Source organism: Pezoporus occidentalis, unplaced genomic scaffold (assembly GCF_034315485.1).
Source record: "Pezoporus occidentalis ecotype Australia unplaced genomic scaffold, CSIRO_AGI_Poc_V1 ctg206, whole genome shotgun sequence".
NCBI classification, from domain to species: Eukaryota; Metazoa; Chordata; class Aves; order Psittaciformes; family Psittacidae; genus Pezoporus; species Pezoporus occidentalis.
In genome coordinates, this window is record NW_026913921.1 from 788886 (window position 1) to 812261 (window position 23376).

Genomic DNA, 23376 nt, shown 5'->3' on the forward strand with positions numbered 1-23376 from the left:
TGATTTGATCAACATACCATTGATCTTAGGGGCTCCTCTTGGAGCAGTTCAGGTTTTGGCAACAGGCAGCACTCCCTGGTTGCTCCAGGGAGTGCTCCAATGCCATCTGTAGCACGTGGTTACATGGCACACCCAGCAGTCCAAGTGTTTCATGCCCAAGTCCCTCCATAACTCCTGGATAAACACCATCTGAAGTTGCCAATTTCCTATTATTCAGTTTATTTTCTGTTTACCTTCTACCATGATTTCAATTGGAAACAGCTTCTTCAACACCTTTCTCTAAAAAGCAGTGTTCAGCATGAAAACCTCCCTAAGGACCTCTTTGACAAGCATGGGTCTTAGATTTTTTCGTTACAGCCTTTTCTTCCCTGGGATCCTTTCACTTATTTAATGAACATACAGGCACCATAGCAGGATCCTGGTGGGTTGAGAAAGGATTCACTGCTACTTTTCATATCTTTGGAAGTTAATAATCAGATTTTTTTTTTCTTTTTTTTTTTTGGGGGGGGGCGGAGCTTGTGTTTCTGTGGTTACTCCAGGTGCCCAGGTCCAGCTTCCTCATTTAGAAGCAACATCAAACACGTGGAAGGGCAAGTCTGTCCTTCTGCTGCCCCTTTCTCTGCTTTCTGTAAGCATCTCACCTTATTTTGCTCGTTGAAAATACTTTTTTTTCTTTTTTTCTTTGCCAGAATTCCCAAAGAAACTGTGAGGTTTGGGCAAGCGTTAATGACAGAAACCTAAAGTAATCCCTAAGAGGTGCGCCCCGGGGGAACCCGGCTCTTGCTCCCCCCTTTCCTCGCCGGCGGCTAGTGCCGGTCTCACTGGTTCCCTCGCCGGGGGTTGGGGCGGCGGCAAAGGCCACAACTCAGACTAACACAACAACCCAAAAGAAAACCCATTCCTCACGGGGCACAAGCGACCACTACCCCTTCAGAGCGGGGCGGCGGCGGGAGGCGGGGCTCTCCTCAGCCCACCCAGCGAGGCTCAGGCGGAAGGAGCGGTTTGGCTGTGCCCGCCCCTGCCGCCGCCGCGCCGTACGGCCTCGCCGCCTGCTTCCGCCCGGTCTGGGCTAGACGTCGTTGGCGCCGGCGGCTCCGTCGCTGCTGCTGCTCTTCTGGGTGCCGGGGAGCCTGCGAAGGGAGAAGGTATGTGCCTGAGCGGCGCTGCGGTCTCTGCGCTCTCCGCCGCCTCGGGGCGCTGGGCGGGACGGGGACAGCATGAGGGGCTGTGTCCCGCGGAGGGCGGGCGGTGGCGAGGCCGGCCGTCCCCCCCAGGGCTGCCGCGGGGTACTCCCCTCCCTTCTCATCCCCTGCCCGACGAGTGGTAACGGGTCTGAGTTGTGAACGAGCCTCGCCGAACCAGGTGGCGACACCCAACGCTGCCGTGCACTGCGGCAGCCGGTAGCCCAGTGTTGGGGCGGGTACGGCGCCCCGCTGAGGGGTGAAGTGTCCCCCTGGGCCTTGTGTAACAGCTCTGCGGAACTCAGGTGCACAGAACCGTGTTTACTTCGTAATGTTAGTGATTTCTAGGCGTAGGATTAAGGGTGGAGTAATACAGCCCATGTGGTAAGCAATACTTTGGTCATACTCTGGCTTATTTTTCTTTGGGTTGGGAGAAGAGACTTCAAGAAATTAGTCCTAACCAGGTCTCCTTTTCCAGGAGATAACTGCGGTGATGCTACTTGTAATGTTTTTTTCACTATGTCAGCCCTTGTTCCTGTGAAGCATCTCTTGGAGCTGGCTGATGCTCGTTTTCTAACCTGCAGGTTAACACGCAGGAAGAAAATGTCTGTTGCCTGAAGGGCCTATAAATGAGGGAAATAATATAAATTCTTAGATATTAAAAGTGATATGAGATTTATAAGTGAAGTGTTTTTTAATAGAGGAATTATTGGTTTGGAAAAGCAGTGTCTAGCAGGTGTGCACACCCTCCTTCAGGAACTCTGTCTGTTAGGTTTGTCCTTTGTGCTGGTCCCACAGCATCATCACTGTTAGGAAATACAGGCTTGAAGGTTGCTGCTACAAAAGAGGGAAAATGCCTGTACCAGACAGGAGGTAAGCAGCAGGTTTAGGAAGTGGTGTAAATCCTGGCATGGAAACGTATCATTAAAGAAATTAAGATAATGGTGAAGCACCATTGAGGCATGACAGTTGTTGGGGGCTTTCTTATTGGTAACACTTTGCTTTTGCAAAAATGATGAAGCAGCTTCTTTTCTTTCGATTTAAGTATGATATAAAGCATTTGCATCAGAAGACTTGAGTAAGTTCAATGATGCAGGCCCTTATCTTTTATGGTGCGGTATACACCTGGCCCTCTGGGACTCTACGATATCCAGTTAAGGTCTGAGAGTCCATCTGAATGGACATGTTGCAGAATCTGGGTATGACTTTATATTCTGTGCGGCTTGGAGACTAGACACCTTCAATTATTGCTTAGGATTATTGCAGTTCCCTAATTTCTAGTGGTACTTGCTTATGACGCCAGTGAGGGAAGTGTTTGTACATTTACAGAGCTGGGTAAGTGATGGCAGTAACTTTTAACATTTTCCATTAAGGCATGTACTACAAGGATTGAGTAAAAGCAGTTGAAGTCAGTGATTTTTCAAGAATCTTTGACAGTACCATGAACAGATGCCATGAAAGAGGCAACTGTGTATGATTCTTCTTAATCTAGTCCCACTCTGTAAGTATCCACTCAGCCTGCAAAGAAGTGCAGCTCAGGAACTTTCTGGAAGATATGTATTAAAAACTTGATGTTCCACAGTGAATTTCTTCTCCACCAACTCGTCCTTGCATTTAACCCATGTGGAACTCTAGTGTTTGCAACATCCAGCCTCAAGTAGGTCTGTGGGTCAGATAACCCACTAACTTGGGAGGCACCTCTGTTGGTTTTAAATGGTCTTTCTGCTACTTCTAGTTGGTATTTCCTACTTTTTAAATTAGAGGAGACAATAATTGGTTATTACCAATTTATCTGCTTCATGTGATTCACAAAGGCAATTACAATAAATTGTTTAAGGGTTAAAGTAAACCAAAATTCCCAGTATGACTGCCAAGCCAAAGAACTTGCCAGAAAATTTGAGAAGATTTACTCTAAAGCTTCCTAATAGCGCTGCTGTTACTGGGATTTTTATTGATAGCTTTGATTTCTTTTGAATTACTTTTTTTTTTTTTCCATTATTGTGATTTATTATAATGAGGGCACTTTGTCTGGAAAAAGGGGTGGTCCCCATTTCAGTTAACATCTAGGTTACATTTACCAAGTATTAAGAGCAGAATTTCAAGGTTTAATCTTAATGGTGTTGTGCATCCATTTGTACAGATTATGGAGGACAGGTAGTTTTTGCTTGCTTAAATCTGACATGCTCTTAATAGCAATAGAACTAGGTTTTTTTTCTGCTCTTGACAAACCACTGTGTAATACTATGAATTTTCAGCAAAATGTTTGACTAAATTTCATTCCAGCTTACACTTTGAATGATAACACTTAGATGTCCAGTAAGGTTTGTAAACAGGTTACACTGAAGGAAGTAATTCTGAAAAAAAAAGAATATTTATAAAAGGAAACAGATGAGTAATATGTAAGGTCTGAGCTTAACAGTGTCTTAATTTTGAAACAAATTCAAGTTTTCACACCAGAATAGTAGCCTGAGAATAGTCAACTAGTGAAATGAATGAGAACTGTTACATACCTAGCTAGGATTGCTCAGCCACCTAAGGCAGCTGTGCACTGTGTGGTAAGTGCCTTGTTATCTATCATGTGTTAGGTAATCCTGATGTGTCAAAACAACGTCTAACCAGAGATGCTACAATTCCAAGTATGGCAGTTTTTCTTTTGTCAGTATCCTTGTTTCTTTCCTCAGTATCTTTGCTTCCTCCTGCAGCTGTCAGTAGCCATGCTGTTCTTTTGGTTCTTTTCCTATCTCATCTCCTGCTTCTGTTTAGATCCTGTTCCCATTGTCCTTTGTCTAGACAGATTCTTTACTCAAATAAAAAAACAAAGCCACCAAAATTTAACTCCCTCCCTCCCAAAACCAACCAACCAAAAACCAAAAAACGCTCAAAAAACAAACAACAAAACCTTTACTGATTAAAAAATTATTGTGGAAATGCAACCCATGAAATTTTGCCCCTCAAAAAAAATTGCATCATTTATTGGAAATGAGTATCAGACGATAGCTAGATTATTATTTGTACCCGAGATGAACACAGGCTTTGGTCATGTGTGTAAGTTATATGTGGTCATGTGTTGTCAGGGTTTTGCAGCCTTATCTTGATGGGAGAAGCTGGGTCCCTGAGCAAAACAGTGATACTTCAATGGTTACTCTTGTTCTGAGGAATGAGCTAGGAGTGTTTCCAGCATGGTTACTGGAGTTGTAGGTCTGTGTGTCAGAGCTCTGGCGTGTGCCAGCCTTCCTGCGGCACTGGTTCTGGGAGGAACTTTTTGCCTACTGCACTAGTTTCTCCAGCCTGACAGTTCAATTCACTGTCCTGTCAACTTGGTGAGCACAATGATGAACATGTTCATTGCTTCTTACTGGGAAGGACTTGGGCTCCAGGCCTCACATTAATATGACTGTAGTGACTTAGGTAGGGATCTGATGCCATCTGGTATTATTGTTTGTAGTCTCTCATTTATGTCTCCTGTTCATTGATTCTCCTGTTTGATTTCCCTTGCCTTTTGCACAGAGCTGCATACAGTCTGTTTTCATGTCTCTGCTTGCGGTGCCTTCCTAGTCCATTTAGGTTAGTAAATGAACAGCAGAACGTACAGCTGCTGCAGAAAAAAATAAGGAGGTGGTAAGCAGCAAACACAGGTTGATAGATTAGTGGAGAATGCTGTTGTGACTAGTAAACTGGTCTACTGTATTTAAAGTAATTACGTCCTTGTTGGAAAGCAAGAAAACCATCAGTCACTAGAGCATTAAGTTAAAGGAGAGATCAACAGTTGAAGTAAGAACACATGCAAGTTGAAATAATAAAGCAGGAAGAAAAGAAAAAAGTGTTTTGAATTCAGAGCATGTGTTAGGCTGAAGGAGAACAGCAAACATGGAGATACAGAAGAAACATACAGAAATGAGGAGTAGTTCCATAAGGAGATTCATGCTGAACAGCACAGCAAAGGATGGGGGAAGCCAAATCAAGGACAGCATGATGCTAATTGGATTGCTGTATACTTTCCTGCTTTGATATCTGCTTCTTGCTAGTATTCATTATGCTCTTTGAGCTTTGCCTTACTTAATAAGAACAAAGAAAGAGTAGTGCTCTCCACTGAGTAGTGAATCTTGTTCTCATAGGAGGTGGAAAAGGAGGTATTTAACATAAGATGAAGCAGCAGTTGCTTTTTACTGCTTTTGCCTGTCCTTATTGCTGCTGCAAGATGGAAGCTTATTCAAATGCTTAAGTTTTGGGTACTGTGGTTTAAATGCATCTATAGGTTACCATTACTTTAAATTCTTGAATTTTTGTGTTTCATTGAATATTGTCCAGATTACCTATATGACTTAAATGCTTGTCCAACAGAAATATGGGACTTGCAGTTCTTTTTTGTTTCTTTGCTTTTTTTGTTGTTGTTGTCTTAGAAGAAAAAATAAGAATATAGAACATGCAGTTGCAGAGTCAAATATTTCTTTGACCTTTTCTCTTTTGAAAAGATGCACAGTTCTCATTTTCCCTATGGATAGTAGGAATCAAATGGCAAAGAAGAGTCATGTTTCTTTAGTGAGCGTTTGTTGTTTTTAGAGGACAAGCAAACCTATTTGCGCATGTTTTTTCTCTCTCAGTACCATTTTTAATTTCTTCCTTGTGCATGTGTCCTTGGTTATCTGTTCTTTCACTGTTTTTGCAGGTATTCTGCTATTTCTCTTATTGAAACAGTCCTTTGTGAAAGGCTGTATTAAACCTTCTCCCATGTAATTCACATGTCTGTTCAGTTTTTAATGTGCTCTGTTCCGGGTAGTGGTATGTGCTGAAGTTTGAAGGCAACTAATGTTTCTTTCCTCTGCATCCAAACCTTAGCATGATGGACTCTCATTCTTCAGGTATATCATTCCCACCTCTAACTTCAGCAAGATTGTAACCCAGTCTGTAACCATGGTGTTATGTTTCAGTTTTGCCCAGTGGCTCCCAAAATACTGATGTTCAACATAGTCTATATTCAAATAAACAACTAAACAAAATACATACTTCACAGATTTTACCGTATTTGTGACAATTGTCTGATGCTGTCCATTCCAAATTGTGATTTATTCCTCTTTGATTTTCTAGTGTAGAATTTTGCTTTTTGTCTGGTTTTCCTGCAGGCAGCTGATAAAGTTAATTTACAAGATTCTCTTGAGGTGTGTCTGCTGTTTCTGTGAAATTTGCTGGGCAGAAGGGACCTGGCATAGTTTTGTCCATGGAAACCTCCTTTACCATGAAGGCATTGTACTTCAGAAGCAGCTTTTTATATTGTCTCACATAAATATTCTATCTTTATTTGACCAAGGTTTTACTAACATTGTAGTCTAATCTCAGAACATATATTTAAAGGATATTTGTTATATCCACCTGTTATTCCTGTCTACCACTTCCTGTTTATTCCTCCATGAGTTTTCAGTTTTAAACTCCCCAAGATTTTACTCTGGGTCCATTACTGTAATGCAGTATTTGGAGGGAAAGCTGTCTGTGGAAATTACTTCATTTGTCCAGTATATCTCAATACTATGTGCAAATAAACAATTTTTTTCTTCCTTTGGGACTAAACATTTTCACAAAATCCCATTTTCTGTTCTGGAAAATACCCTGTATTGCATCAGATTATGGCATCCTATTCATTTTCACGCAAAGGAAACCATCATTACTTCCTTAAGTGCATTTGTTTCTTTAAGCAATAATTTCTTGCTCATTTCTTCTTAGATCATTAGCATTATTTGTTTTATCATCAGGTCTGCATCTTAACTGGGAAACTGGGGACTTGCTAACAGCATAGCTATCACTTTCTTGTAATCTGTGGGATACCTGGCCTTAGTTAAGCTTATGAAGTTACTTGAAGAAAAACCAAAGCAAAACAAACTCGGTGTTTTGGGGTCATTTTCATTTTGGTAGCTCTGAACACTTCACAAATACTTTGTGATGCTTTTTTGAAAGTGGAAGTTACGATCTGGGTATTATTAAATAGATTGACAGGACATGATATGTAGGCCCTCTTTCACCATGTGCTGAAATGTGTTTGATAAAATGTATTCCACTTTTAGAATGTCATGTCTTTTTTCCTTTTCGATACATTTATAGTTCCTGGTATTGTATGAAGCCTCAGAGGATTCTCAGCTACACCAGGGAAACTTCCCTGAATTTACTTATGCTTGCCATGACTCCAGTGCTGCATGTTTCTGAGTGGTAAAGTTGCAATGGCAAATGGAGGACCTTTAGATGTTCCAAGCAACAAGGGCCCTGGACACCCTGGGATGTATATCTTACGGCTTTGTGGTATCTCGTACGTCAAATCTGCTTCAACAGTCCTTTCTCCTGTATGTTCCTGTATGTCCTCTGTTTTATGCAACTTACATTTGCCCTTGTGATTACCATTGCATCTCTGCTTCAACATTATTTGTCAGATAAAGTACAGCAACTTTTTTGTCCTGTCTTGTGCTTACATAGTCTGTAGGCCAAATATCAGTCCTCTGACTCAAGTTACATTGTGCAGTTCTAGATCGAGTTTGTGAGAATTCCTTCATTAAACACTGTTTTGGATGACAATTTTATTACTCCCAAGTTGTCTTTCTAATAAAATGACAAGTCCAAGTAATAGTGTAGGATGGAGCAGTTAATGTGCTATCAGGACAGTCACATAACTAAGCACAGTGTATGCAAAGGAAACTTAGTTGAACTATCATTCTTTTACTTTGGAGTCACTTGAGCCAAGGATGACTTCGAAGAGACTTAGTGATATGGCAGAAGTAATTTTCTTCTTGTGGATAAGTGTTTCCATCTGTTCTTACCTGAAACAATGACAGTAGGTGGAGTCCAGATCAGCAGTAAAAAACCTAATTGTATATGTTGGTTTGTAAGTGCAAGTGCATGTCTAAGTTCTTATTATGTATTTTTTCATTGCTTAATTTATGACCTTATGTTGCAAACTCCAGTTGGAGTAGTTAAACTTTACAACTGATTTTATTGGTTCATGAGAGAAACTTTCTATAAAACCTCATTTCTTATGTAAGGACTTGTTATTTTACTTCTTGTGTTGTAAACACCTCAGAAAAGGGATGCCAAGCTTAATGTTTACTTTGGTTGTTGATGTAACTGCGTTTCTTTGTCAGAGCTGCTCTTGCCTTATTTCAGCTTTGAATAATGAAGAAATAAAAGCAGGAATAATGTATTCAAAAATATAACTTATTATAGTTTGACAAAATTAATTTCAATTATTTATGCTCCAGTCACTGTAAGTTAAAGATGATTACATGATGAATAATGAATGAAGTAGTAAAGAGGTCTCCTTTGGTATTAAATGAACTTTTCTGGGGGGAGGTGAGGTTAGGGATGTGGGGGGGGAAAAAGCTTCATCCAGACAGTTGTGTTGTAGTTGAAAGTATTAAACAACACTTCACCCTTCCCTCCAGAAGCATTTTTCTATTTGTATTTTACTCAATTTTTTTCAAGGTGATACTTGGTAATTCAAAATAAAACATTAACTGTCTATTTTGCATTACCTGTTTTTTAATTTAAACTTGAATTAAAATTTAATTAAATTGAAAATATTTAATTTGGATAGCTTTTCCATTAGAGATGTTCATGTATTGGTCTGTGATTCAATGTATTGGATAAAGAATGCATAGTCTTTCCTGTAGTAATTTATCCAAGTTTTTCAAGTCTATTTAATCTAGGTCTGTTGCTTCAGAAATCTAAAATGGGGTTCTTAAAAGATTAGAAATACTCTGAAGAGCTTAAAAAGCCCTTGAAGTTGATACAGACAGCTTTGTGGACTTACCAGGCACCATTGTGAGTGATGTGCATGTGTGATCATACTCAGCAAGGGCTTCTGACTGTGTTTGGTAACTACATGTGTGCTTGGTAAATGGTTATTTGTGCAGATGCTTGTACATGTCGTAATTCACGTTGATGACATTTTAATTTGTAAGTAGTCACTTGATGAAGTAGCTTTTTTTACTGAAGGAAGGATATGGGAGTTCGGTCAATCAGCCAGTTCCAAATCAATAGCTTAATAGTTTCATATATGGCAGACACACAAACTAATGAACATGCCTTGTTTATTTGGCCGCATACTGTTTTCATGCAGATAACCAAATACTTTAAAAAAAGTTAAAAAGGTGAGCATAAATATTTGCCTGAATTGATCAAATCTTGATTGGGTTTAACTGATGGACCCCTTCTTTAATCCTTAGAAAATCTCTAGAGATGTAAGTTATGCACCACTAAAAATTATGAGCCCACCTAGTGCTGGAAGGTAGTCTAGTAGTTAGCATGTTCCTTTTGGTCCCTAGTATTTTGTTCTGGGTTTTATTCCAGTTGGGTTTTGCTGAGGTTTTTTTGGTTTGTTGTTTTTAAGTGATACGTTGCTCCCATACCTGAGGTAAACTTGCGAAGGCATTCATGCAATAGTTCTGTTTGTTTGGTATTTATTCAATGGTCAAATAGGTTTCAGCTAAATCTTGTTGGTGAGTGTGAATAAGAAATTTTAAACAATTTGCCTTTAAGGTAGAATAGATCTTACTGTCCAGTTCTTTACCTTTATGTTTCCGTGACAAAACCAGAAAGATCCTTTCTGTCATATAGTAGTAGTGGGTATTGACTTCTAAGACCTATTCAAACATCAAATACTGAATCAGGCCTCTGTTTACTGGAGATGTCAGTTGTTTGGGGTGGGTAGTTCTGGGGTTTCTGAAATTACTCTATGAGAAGTGATAATAGTAAAGAGACAGCTATAAAAATATTTTCTGATCTAACAGTATCTTATTCTGTCTAATAGCAAACATGAAGTCCATGTCAGAAGAGCCAGTCCCATTGCATGAAGAATTTATCTACTGTTGCGGAGCTGCTACCCATGTCTTAAAGTGTGGGCCCTGGAAAGACCTCTCAAAAGATGAAAGTAAAAATCTACCCAGGCTCTTATTCATGATTATTCCTGGTAAGGAATTTTTTTGTTTAAGTCTGCAAGTGTGGTTATTGGGAAGGGTATGTTCAATTTCAAAAATCTCTCTAGAGAGGTGGTAGGATTTGTCTTGTGCGTATAGCCCCCCTAAAATAATAGTATTGCAATGGTGAAACTTTTTTGTTGTATTTGATTATTGATGTTATCTGTATTTGTAACATTGCTGTAAGGTAAAACTGAGAGATAAGGATGTCTCATTTACTTGTTGCTGATGTTTTGCTGACTGCATTGGGTTTTTTGTTTTGTTCTATTTCCATTGTTCTTTCTCCATTTATTTCTTGCACGTTGAAGTGATAGTGCAATATCAGCTGTGTGCCAACTGAAAGATGAACATTAAGGAAAAATTCTGAATCCAGGAATTTTTTTAATTTTTTTTTTTATAGTAGTGGGTTTTTTGCTTTGATTTTTGCATATGAATTTGCAAGCCTTATACAGTGTTCACCAAATTCAAGTTACATTTAAATCTGGTCATCTTACAAAGAAAGCTATAAACTTTCATTTTTCATTTAGCATATGTTAAAATTAATGAAGTCCTAAATTCATGAAGTATGTTAATGAACTATAAGAGTTCTGCCATTAATGGGCTCTATATTCAATCACAAGAAACTTTTCATGCAAGCTAATGTAGTGGCAGGGCTGTATGGAGTTTATTTCCTGCAGCACACTTCTGTGAGGACTCCTTGATAACGTTTTACATTAACTGCATGGGTTAGAGACCAGAAATAGACATCAGTGAAATATTCAGAGTGCTTCCGTCACAGTCTGCAAACTTCTGCATGTAGCAGGTTTATGATTCTGCTCTTATTTTGGATTTATGTTGGTAACAAACTGGAAGTTCTTTCACTGAGAAAGCAATTAAAAACACAGCAACCACAATAATGCTATCTTCATTTTTAGGTACCCAAATTCAGTAGTGAATCAAATTACCCAGGCTCCTTGCTGTGTCTGGTAGGGAACTGACTAGGACCTGGCATAAGATAATGCAGTTTTGCTTCTCATAAATTAGATGTTTTTTTCCCCTACTGATAGCCTTGAAGGGGAGTCTAATCTGCCAACACAAAATACACAGCCTTAGGACAGATCTAGATATTTGGGTCATCTGGCAACGTGTTCGTGTACCTAAACAGGATTAGACAGCATTCCCCTTGTGCTTTTGTAACTTCCCGAGTAGGAAATGTGGAGCCCTTCTGCAGTCCAGCAATTTTCACACTTAAAAAGCATGTATCCCTAGTTGGGATTCTTTATGGAATGGAGTAGAGAGGGACAGAAGTATAGCTTGGTACAAGTCAAGGAAAGGAATATCCAGGCAAGGGCAACTTTCGCTCAAAAAGGAGAGTATGCATAGCCAAATATTCAGTGATCTGGACTGAACATGGTTAGTCCTACTGTATATGATACATTGTTCTGTGTATTAAACTGCTCTGGTACGTATTTTTCCAGTCTTAATGAAATTCATGCATATGATTTTGTTTATGTGTAATCAAACAAAACAGGCATGGGAATAGGTATTGAAGAGAAAGATAAAATTCTCAGTTTCTGCTGGAATCCAAAAGTTGCAAGAGATTTGTAAATAAATTCTATATACTTTTTTTTTCAGTTGTGTTTTTGTAGTCAGATTTCTTCATAATGGGGAGGATTTCTCTCTATAGTCTGGCTTTCCGTTTCCTTAAAAGAAATATAAAAAATGGAGGGAGAAGAATGAAACCGACTGCAAAACATTCTTCTACTCCAATATCAGTGGCAAAATTCCTATTGACTTTGAATGAGGAAAGATTCTGCCTCCTGAGGACTGATAGCTCACTGCTTGAAGCAGTTGGGATGCAGAACGTGTAGCGGGGCTCAGTCCCGTTTAACTATGACAACCTAGTGTTTTTATTAATGGCAGTCTTTGTAAACTTATTATAGTAGTTGAACTGTTTAATGTGCACTTTTTTGATCCATAACGTTTTTATCTTGTGTAAGCAAACCCTTTGTATAGGAGTAATAATGTATTTACTGATGTAATTAGTGTGTAAGAGGACCAATTTTTCCTCAGTCCAGAATATATGCATTTGTTGCCTTTTCTTCATATGAATTCTTTTCTATTAAAATCTATGAGATTTACTTGAGTAAAACTAAATGTGTACGGTTGAAGGATCAGGCCCATGGTTTTCTGGAAATGTAGGTATTATGGAAAGGACAGGAATTATTTTTTTTCCTCTTATGTTGTAAAGGTCTATTTTCCCTTCTGCAATGTTTGTTTAGTGTAAAATTAGCAGTGAAGTATAAAATCTGCTACAGCAATGTTTAACATTGCTTGGGTTCATTGAAAACCAGGATCCGCAAAGTGTAATGGAATATGTTGTTTTTTAAGAGTATCTGTCTATTTGTGTCTGTGTATTCATGAAACATTTAACTTTGTAAATAAATACAGTACAAATTTTAAAACCACTGTGCTGTCTGGCTCGTGAAGTTTTGCTGTACATCAAGGCTTTTTTGCATTTCAGTGCAGGAGTGCATTGCAATACCTTCATTCCAGGCTTTGTAATTTTTGTTACCGTTGTTGTAAACTAGATAGTTAAATTTTGTTATTTACAGTCTTGTACTTGGGAAGCTTAGTTCATGGTTGATAATATATAATGTAAATAAGATTTTTTTTTTTTGTGGTAAAGCTTGCTACACAAGTTTCATTAATATACAGAAATGACTTAAGAATTTGGTTCTTCGGCATGCATGCAGAGTATTCCCTGTGCTTGCCAAGTTTCTTGATCGGCCTGCTTGCAGTTGGATTGCTGCTGGGTTATTGGATCACCTTATTTTACCAACTCATGCAGTGACTTGATCATATTTGAGGCCTATGAGAACTTAACCAGACACTTTTTTTTGAAGTAGAAAGATTTCATCTCCTGAGCTAATTCTTTGAGTCAGGAGCTGCTTCTGGTTTTCCGCACAAGAGAAAGCGGGGGCTTGGATTCCCATCTTCTCCTAGGAGTAGTTACATGCACTTACATCAACAAGACTGTTGTCACTTGGAGAGTACTTGAGTATTTTTCAGCAGTTAAGATAGTATAAACAGTTTGCTTGGGTTATGACAGGTCTTTAAAGTGAGACTTCCTGTTAGTTTTAAAGTCTTTGAAGCTCTATTTTTGTCTGTAATCTAGGGACTCTGAAAAGCTTTCAGTATATTGTCTGGCTTTGTCTTCATCTGCTGTTTTTACACCTAACAATTGTCACCCTCAACATTTGCATGACAGAAGTTATATTAAGGATCACTATATAATAATTACTTGTACTAAAACTAATGATATGTTCCTGAAGCTTAGTTTATTTGTATTTGATTTTTTTTTAGTTCCTAATAAAATAGCTTTTTTAAAGTTATTTATTATTCACTCTGCTCAGCAGTCACGGGTATGAATAGCTCTTCAGAAGTCTACTCTCACCCCTGAGACCAAGGGGTTTATTTAGTACTAAAAGAATTTATTTCTTCATTCTATAAACTGTGTAAAGCATACTTACTCCAATTTTCTTCAGTTGGTTTTAGAATGTGCTTTGGTTTGCACAGAAGTCATGTGATGAAATGCTCTTGTTACTATGTAATCTGTATGTTGTAACCATTCTTCCACAAGAACTAGTAAGGATCTAGTAAGGACTCATTGTATCGGCAGATTAGGTTGCAGTTTGTAGCTTCTGACAGCGTTGGTCAGAATGTAATCCAGAATCCTGTATGAATCTTGGTACTTAATGTGTAATTAGATCAATAAAAAGAAGATAGATCAAAACCGTGAAGCAAATTCTGATTTTGAGATACTCAAGGAAGGCACACCCATCCTTTCAGACACTACTTTTTATGTCAGCAGTGTTCTGCGTTTGCCTTTAAAGTACAGATGGAGGAAAGACAAATGCTGCTTCCAATGGACAGCTAGCTTAAGAGGTAAGAAGACTTTTTTTACCTCTTGGGCAAGGGGATATGTAGGTTCTGGGTCATATTCTGCTCTATATGCTCTGCTCTCACAATCCCTGAATGAACTCCAGCAACAATTTTGTAAACAAAGTTGAGAACCTGTTCTATTTGAATGCTTTAGGCAGTAAAAGCTGCCTGTTTTCCTCTTCTGGTTTTGTGGTTTGTGAGGTTTGTTTTCATTTTTTGACTGAATAGTGCCAGAGCATCAGCAGTAGGAAAAAATGTCCAACCTTACCTCATCTTTTACCTCTGCAGTTTTGTAATTATCAGAGCTCTCCTGTGGTTTGTTTTGGGTTTGTGTTGTTTTGTTGTTTTTTTTTTTTTTTTTTTTTTTTTTTTTTTTTTTTTTTTTTTTGTTTTTTGCTTGTGTTTTGCTTTGGGTCTGGGTTTGTGTTGTTTTGTTTTTGTTTTTTTTTTTTTAATAGAGTCAGGATGAGTCCATGTCACCTAGCTCAGAAAGGAGCTATAAGGCCCAGTTTTATCCAGCCTAATATTAAACACCTAATTAAGATGCTAAAATAAGGAGCATAAATTCCTGGCTACTTTATATAATCAGTAGCTAGGGCTGGGCACTGCCATGAGCATTTCTGCCTACTGAGAGCTTAGTTAGTCTGAGACGTTGTGAAGTCTCCAGCTCTGGAGATAATCAAAACTTGGCTGTGAGAATACCTGGGCAGTCTGCTCTAGCTGCTGCTGCAGCCTTTAAAAAGGTAATAAAGATAAGTATATGGGTAAGGTAGTAAAGATAAGTATATGGATAACTTTAGGTAATCTAATACTTGATTAAAATTATCCACTCTTTCAAGAGCTGTAATTTAAGGTACCTGTCTCCCCTTCCTTTCACAGCCATACTGCATAGTAAGCACCTTAACAGTGAAATTGGGTTTGAGTGTTACGAACCAAATAGAATGAAAAACTGGTAAGGAATGAAGTATGGTACTTAAACATAGTATGAAAAGAATATTCCAGAAGAGGGAGCTGTTTTAAAGATTAGACAAAAATACAGTGGGTTTATTTGAAAGCTTTTTTGCTAAAATAACCAGATATGCTGTGTACTACCAGGCTTTAGGCTGTCATCTGAATAGCTAGGTAAGCACTCACTGTTTCTCTACTATATGCATAAACAAACAAAAAATTAATTTTGTAAGACCATTCATGTGACAGTGATTTATCAGTTATGTTGGTTGTTGAGGATCATAAAAATGCCTTTTACGTGTGTTAGGAGGAGTGAAATAAAGGAAGTTCAGTTAGAGCAGAGAATGTAAGGGTTGGAGTGCTAGGGCTTCTGTTCCCAACCTTTCCACTATGCTTTTTTTCATTAGATGGCCAGTCATCCTCACAACTTGTGACCAAACCACCAAACAAATCTTCTTCCTTCACATTTGCAACACTTAAATAATCTATCACCCAAGTCTCTAAACTAGCATTCAGTTACAGTCAGCTAACACTAAGTAAGTAACAATAAAAACACATGTGCATAGACTGAGACAACAAATACTACTTCTCCTGGATTGGAGCTCCGTGGGCAGCTCCAATCCTAGTGATTATGTGACATTCTTGTGCCAGGATGTATAACTATCTGATGTACATCGCTAAATATCCCAAAGGACATAATCACATTTAAATAGTTCAAGTCTTTATTAAAGAAATAATTTCTTTAACTTTTGATTTTGGTGCTTGGAATTAAGTAATGCTTGTAGATGCAATGAACATTTTTAGATGAAAGTCATAGAGTATAACTGCGCTGGTGTTCCTGCTACGTAGGATGCTGGGTTACATAACTACTTGCACATTATTTTGCTCAATCCTGTATCATATACTTTTGTTGACTTAAAATTGAAGCTGAAAAAGCTGTTTCCTGTGTGGATGTATATTTTCCATCGTATTAATACTGTACTTTCTTTACCTTCAGTTACCTCTACTAGTGTTAAGATACCAGAAGTTGCATGGGTTCTATTCCTTTGCTTATTTTGACCGTACTTTCCCATGTAAAGCAGTGCTGCTGTTGTCCATCCCCAGCTGAACCAACAGAGCAGAGAAGAAGGGAAATTTAGGTGCTCAAAAATGAAGATGATGTTATTTAACACACCTGGTCTAGGGAATCAAGAGTCTTGTCAAGGGAGCCAAGACTCCAACCAAACAAGGCAGGTGGAGGATTATGCAGCTCAGAATGGCATCTAGTCACATGTAGCTAATCAGCAGGAACAAAAGAAGTCTCAATTTTGCATCTAGAATTCTGTCCCAGGGTGGATGTTTATATCCAAACAGCTGAGCAGGGTGGCCTCTCTGTGTCTGCACAGTTACTCTATTTAAGAAAGGTTCCTCTTTTGCATACTAGCTTAGCAGGAGCATTAGTCATCTGTTATGTGGTATTTGTGCTGCTTGGAATTGAACTTAGCCCTGAAAATGTTATAGTTGAGCAGACTATTCACAGTAAAGCATCCTGCCTGACTGTGAGTTAGCCATGAGAGAATGACAGTGAATCTGCATCCCTTTCATGGAGGGAGAAGGAGAAACTCTCTGCTCTTTTCCGGGGGCGTTTTTCTGCACAACTACAGTGTAGGACTTGAAGCAACCACTTGGTGCTTTGAATGTGTTACTTGCCTGCTGGGCTGCTTTTCAGACTGGATCTGGGAAAGCTAGCTCGTGTTCCTAAAATTGTCAGGATTGTCTTTCCCTGTGTCCCACCTGCCTGTGTTAAGACTTATGTTACCAGCATCCCATAATCGGAGTCTTCCTGGGAAGTCTCTACCATTCCCTGCTTTTATTAATTAGCAGGTGAAACCTAAGTAGTAGAACCTCTCTTAGGATTTGGGCAACCTGTAAAGAGACTGGGTGGCTGGTGCAGGCTGTTCATAAAGCTCGTGCATTCAGGTAGCTTTTAGAACTATCAGGTAAGGTATAAAGCAGATGTTGCTGAGACTAAAGTAGTGTGAAAGTTGAACTGTGTATATTAAGACCTACCAGGCACTAGAAATCTAAAATATCAATGCTTGGAGCACTTAGAAAGTTTCTTAAGGCCAGTATTTCACAATCCAAAATGTTTGTCAACAATACTGGCATAAGGTATTCCTGTTCCCTTTGCACTGTGCCACTCCACCTTTGGTTCTGCCAGAACAATAGTTGGAGAGATCATGCTGTGAATTAAATAAATGCATACATTATTCCTGGAGTCTTTTTTAAGCTGGAACAGTTCCCTGTTTGGGGTTGCAGAATGGCCCCACAGAGTTGTGCCTGTATAATTGGGGGTGGGAATGACAGTCAAGGCAGGAGATGGGAGTTCCTTCAGCTGGACTTGCTGCTGAACTTTCTGCTGTTAAATTATGGTGTTGATCTGCAACATGCAGCACATACATGTGGATTCACATGCTCAGTATTGAGCCTTCTCTGGGAGGAGTTGGTACCCTACCACTCACACCAGGTAGTAGTGATTCACTGAGAATGCCTCTCCCTGGTGCTTTCTGCTTTTGTTTACACTGAAATTCCAGATGAAGCTGCCAATTCTTTGCATTTGACCCTGAGTTCTTAGATTTTGACCTGAAGAATTTGTGGTTTTCTTCTGCCCCCCCCCCCCCCCCCCCAATACAAAAAAAAAAAAGACAGTGGGAAAGGAGCTTTCTTACTCTCCAGTAGGTGGTATAAAAGCAGTCAGTGAGAACAGACTACACTGTAGAGTTAGAATTTTGTGTAGTGTGGCAATCCAGGTAAAAGGGTCTATGCAGAGCAAGGTAATGTTTTCCCCTTCATATTTTCCCCTTTACCTATGATTTGGAGAAAACTCCAGGAACTCGCCAACAAAATTTTAAGTCAAGAAGCAGGTATTCTTTATTGCGGCACTGGGAGACATAGGAGATAGCTCCTCCAAGCGTGTCTCTCCCAGGCATCAACCAGGCTGTGGTTTATGTGGCTTATATTGTCCTTAAACATACATATTCATTAGATCACATACATTACATTTACATTCTTAGACAATGCCTCCTGTATGCATACAAAGATGTAGTGGGCTTTTGGACCCCTGGTGGTTATTTCTTCATCACTTTGTTTTAGGATCTGTCATATCAGTAACCACCAGGTGGTTTTGGCAAAGCTTATCTTAGTAAATTTCGTTTTCTCTGTAGTTGCAAACAAAGCCCAGGGTTCTTGAGGTTACTTATTTACAACCCTATTCTCCAGTCAATGCCATTCTTCAATCCACCCTATTCTTCAATCAACCCCACTCTTCACCTGTGACTACAGGGTATGAGCAGGTTAAGTTAGAACATAGCTTTCTAGTTCAGTGAGACACAAACACAGCAGAACACTTTTAATTCCCAGGCTTGCATGGGATACATAGACTATATTTTGTAAATTTATACTTGAACAGGAGCAAAAGAACACAACAAATATCCACTGAGCCTATCTTTCTGATACTTTCAAAGGCACTTTGTCCCTTTCAACTTTTCTAGCCATTTTTTTACCTCTAGCATGAATATTTATTGCTTAATTATGAGATCAGTCTTATTTTCAGCTGACCACATATTTTCTCAGGTGGTAATGTGTATAAGGTTCTGTTAATTGGTGGTGTTCCTAGTGGTTAGTAATACTTTAATTTTTATGCATAGATTATTTGGTCTGTTTATTTGTCATAAACCGGGAATAATGAAATCTCAGTCAAGTGCTTGAGGACTTGTCAATAGGATGGGCTGTCTCAGCTCACACCAAGGTTCTTTTATTTTGCTGAGCAAAATTGTTTGTTTCCCTGAGCATATTATTCTTGGGGGATCACACTAATTTGTACCTATTTGATTTCTACTCTGAACCTCCATAAAACTTTGAATACACTGATCAATTTTACCCTGATTTTTCTGACAGGGGACTGAAAAGCATAAAAAAAAAAAAAGTTTGACTAGAAGACACACATGCAGGTATGTCCCTGAAGGAGAGGTGTAAGCTTGTTCTATCCCATATTATATATTAGAAAAGTCAATTCTTAGGACACTGCTCTCCATTATTCTTGCTGCTTATGGACTACTTGCTTGTGACTAATATTTTAAAATATGCTGACAGTTGTGCTTTGTTTACTGGGTCAGCCCACCAGCTTCCATTGTCTTTAGAAAAGAAAAAAAATATCTTTCATTAAAAATCTTCCTCATGCAGAGAGGAGCCTCTGTGTGAGAGCTAGGCTTGAAATATGCCACTTCTGTTGAATTTCCCAGTGCTCCAGAAGTACCTCTGATGGGGGCTTGGCACAGTCGAGCTTGTTAAGTTTCAGGAGGCAGAGTAATGACAGGATGGTTAAACATCCAACTGTGCTTGACAGTATTTCACCCCACAAAATCTGTGTGGCAGATGTGATTTACTGAAGTGACTTGCTGAAGTTTTCTCAATCCGCAGCCTTCTCTCAGTGTCCTCTTCCTGCTAATGAGGTGCTGTTTTCAGCATGGATCCTTCCTGCCTGGCTGCATGCAGCATAATCAGGGGAGGAAGTGATACCTCTCCTGCAGCATGCAGAGGCTGGAGTTGGCAGAGTTGTGGAAAAGTTGTGTTCTAGGGTATTTAGCTTGATTTGACTATTTTAAAAAATATCTGTTTCTCTTCATGTGAGAAGACATTCTCTTCAGTGGGGAAAGAAAAATTACTTGCTGAAGGACCTACCTATGAAGGAAATCCAGTGTTTCCATGTGCATTGTGTACAAAGAATGCAGTTAAAATGTTTAAAGCTACAGCACCTGTGTATAATACACTTCTCGCTTCCTGGCAGCTGCTACCAGAAGTATGTGAGCTGATATAGATTTGCGTTGTTATTAAATATTTTGACATAGTTATCTCTGAAAATAACAAAAAATAAATACCTGCTTTCAAATTCTATTTAACACATGGCCTCATTTCTGTCCCAGCAGTAACTCCTGTGGATCATTGACGTTATATTGGAAATAAATTTGACCTATTATGTTCAATATCTAGATTATGGAAAACACTAGAGCTACAAGTTCAGTAAGTCAGTTCTTGCTCTTGTTTTCCTTTTATGGGCATAGTGGAAGATTTGATCATTGTCCCAGTTTCCATTTTTGAAAACAGAACTTGGTTATCCTTGGTGGATTTAAAAAACCTCCATAGGAATAAATAAATATATAGTAGTACATGCATAATGCCTTACACCTTTAAGTTTTAGGTCTTATATGTCTGTTCTTGCAGCCTTCTCTTAGTGATAGAGGAGCTGACAAGGAGAGGTGCCAGGCTTGACTTCATGCTCACCAACAGGGAGGGGCTTGTTGGAAATGTGATGCTCTGGGGCAGCCTTGGTTATATCGATCACAAGATGGTCAAATTAGAGATCTTCAGGACAGTGAGAAGAGCATGCAGCAAGCTCACTGACCTGGACTTCAGGAGAGCAGACTTCAAAAGAGCCTCTTCAGGAACCTGCTGAGTAGGATTCCGTGGATAAAGCCCTAGAGGGCGGGGGGCCCAAGACTGTTGGTTGATATTCAAGGATCACATGCTACAAGCTTAGTGTTGTGTTCTGACTAGAAGGAAGTGCAGCAGGAGGGCCAGGAGGCTTCCATGGATGGATAAGGAGGGAACTTAAAGGGGAAAGAAGAGGCTTTTAAAAAGTGGAAGCAAGGACAGGCAGCCTTGGAAGAATACAGGGATGTTGTCTGGGAAGCTAGGGACCAGGTTAGGAAAGGTAAGGCCCAGTTAGAATTAAACTTGCCTAGGGATGTTAAGGATAACAGGAAGGGATTCTACGGGTACGTAGCAAATAAAAGAGAGACGAAGGACACCGTAGGCTCCCTCAGGAAGCTCTCGGGACACTAACTATGCAGGATTTGCAGAATGCTGAGGTTCTGAATGACTTCTTTGCCTCGGTCTTCACTGACAAATGCTCTGACAACACCACCCAAGTCTTAGAAGGCAGATGCAGGGACTGTGAGAATGAAGACCTTGGGCCCACTGTAGGAGAGAAACTGGTTCGAGACCATCTTAAAAATCTGAATGTGCACAAGTCCATGGGACCTGATGAAATCCATCTGCAGGTCCTGAAGGAGCTGAAAAATGACGTTGCTAAGCCACTGGCCATCATATTTGAGAAATCATGACAGTCAGGTTAAGTTCCCAATGACTGGAAAAAGGGAAATATAACCCCCATTTTCAAGAAGGGGAAAATGGATGATCCAGGGAACTACAGACCAGTCAGTCTCACCTCTGTGCCTGACAAAATCTTGGAGCAGATTCTCCTGGAAGGCATGCTAAGGCACATGAAAAACAACAGAGTGCTTGGTGACAGCCAGCATGGCTTCACTAAGGGGAAATGCTTCCCGACCAATTTGGTGGCCTTCTATGATGGGGCCACAGAACTGATGGACAGGGGCAGGGCAGTTGCCATCATCTACATGGACTTGTGCAAAGCATTCAACACTATCCTGCAGGACATCCTTGTCTCTAAATTGGAGAGACATCAGTTTGATAGGTGGACCACTCGGTGGATAAAGAACTGGCTGGATGGCCACATGCAAAGAGTTGTGGTCAATGGCTCAATATCCGGCTGGAGACCAGTAATGAGTGTTGTTTCTTACAGACCAGTGTTGGAACCAGTCTTGTTCAACATCTTTGTCGATGACATGGACAGTGGGATTGAGCGGGCCCTTGGCAGATTTTCTGAGGACACCAAGCTATGTGATTCAGTTGATAAGCTAGAGGGAAGGAATGCCATCCAGAGGGACCTTGACATGCTTGAGAGGTGGGCTGGTGCCAGCCTTAAGAAGTTTAACCATGCCAAGTGCAAGGTCCTATACCTGGGTCAGAGCAATCCCAGGCACAGCTACAGGTTGGGCAAGAGAAGAGATTCAAAGTAGCCCTGCAGAGAAGGACTTGGGGGTGTTGGTTGATGAGAAACTAAACATGAGCCAGCTTCAGTGTGCGCTTGCAGCCCAGAAAGCCAACCGTATCCTGGGTTGCATCAAAAGGAGGGTGGCCAGCAGGTTGAAGGAGGTGATCCTGCCCCTCTCCTCTGCTCTCATGAGACCTCACTTGGAGTATTGTGTGCAGTTCTGGTGTCCTCAACATAAAAAGGACGTGGAACTGTTGGAACAAGTCCAGAGGAGGGCCACGAGGATGATCAGGGGACTGGAGCGCCTCCCGTATGTAGGCAGGCTGAAAAAGTTGGGGCTGGTCAGAAGGAGAAGAGAAGGCTACATGGAGACCTCATAACAGCCTTCCAGTATCTGAAGGGAACCTTTAAGGATGCTGTGGATGGACTCTTCATTAGGGACTGTAGTGACAGGACAAGCGGTAACGGGTTCAAACTTACACAGGGAAGTTTAGATTGGATATAGGGAAGAAGTTCTTTCCTGTTAGGGTGGTGAGGCACTGGAATGGGTTGCCCAGGGAGGTTGTGAATGCTCCATCCCTGGCGGTTCTTTCCAACCCTGACTATGACTATTCTGTGATTCTGTGTTCTTCTTTGCTCTTTGTGCCCCATATGTCATTTTATTCTAAAATCTGTAAAAAAAAAAAAAAATAAATAAATAAAAATGAAAAGACAAACCCAAAAACCTAATAACCCCAAATCCCCCAAACCTATGTTTTTTTATAACTCTTACCAGTGGTACAGCACAGGGGAATCTTGGATATGAATCTGGAAATGTACTTTCTGGTACCTTGTGATTGTGTTGTTTTCTTCCTCCTTGTATGTTATTCAGAAGTGATCAAATCTGCAGAGCTGTTTATCTGCACAAAACAAATAATTTGTGGTTATCTTGGTTTTGAGTTGTTTGTCTTGTCTTTGTCTTTTTCCTGCTAATGTTGTCTCATTAGGTGTGTGCTGTTGTTCAGACATTTCATAGGCTTTCTTATGAACCCATTTCACATCAAGTCTCGTGTTCCTTTGCACAGTTCCTTTGTTCTCCCCCTTTCTTTCAGACGGAGGTTTATTTTCTGCTGGTCCAGCTCTGCTTTAGACCCTAAGCCAGCAAAACAAATTCCCGCTGGGGTTTCAAGACACAGCTCAGAGCTTGGTGCAACCTCTTTGCCAGCATCAGTTGTAGAATGGATTGGATCAGACAGACCAACCACACCTGGGCTGTTAAAAGTAGTTAAATCTGTCTTCATCTCCTTAAGTCGATGTTTAAGAGACTGTGTATTTGTGTACCAGGACGCCTCATTAAATGTGTTAATTTTTCATTTGCTTTGAGGAAAATGGAGCAAAAAGTTTTTATGTGTAAGCACTAGGAAATCCTGGTTTCAACTTATAAAAAATGTGAAAAAGAAGCTATTATGAACTCATTTTTTTTCAGTTTTAAATCTCAATC

General features: G+C 39.9%; 1 protein-coding gene across 3 annotated transcripts in view; it reads left to right on the top strand.

Annotated features, from left to right (window-relative positions):
* Nucleotides 1–980: 980 nt before the first annotated feature.
* Nucleotides 981–23376, top strand: part of LDAH (lipid droplet associated hydrolase) — a 126790-nt gene continuing 104394 nt past the window's right edge. For 2 of the 3 annotated variants that reach the window (XM_062618901.1, XM_062618902.1), the window contains exon 1: nt 9967–10125. In XM_062618901.1, the coding sequence (XP_062474885.1) occupies nt 9972–10125 (154 nt within the window). In that variant the 5' untranslated portion in view covers nt 9967–9971. Of the gene's footprint in view, nt 1146–9966; nt 10126–23376 lie in introns of those variants that run through there. The other variant, XM_062618903.1, reaches the window with a different exon arrangement.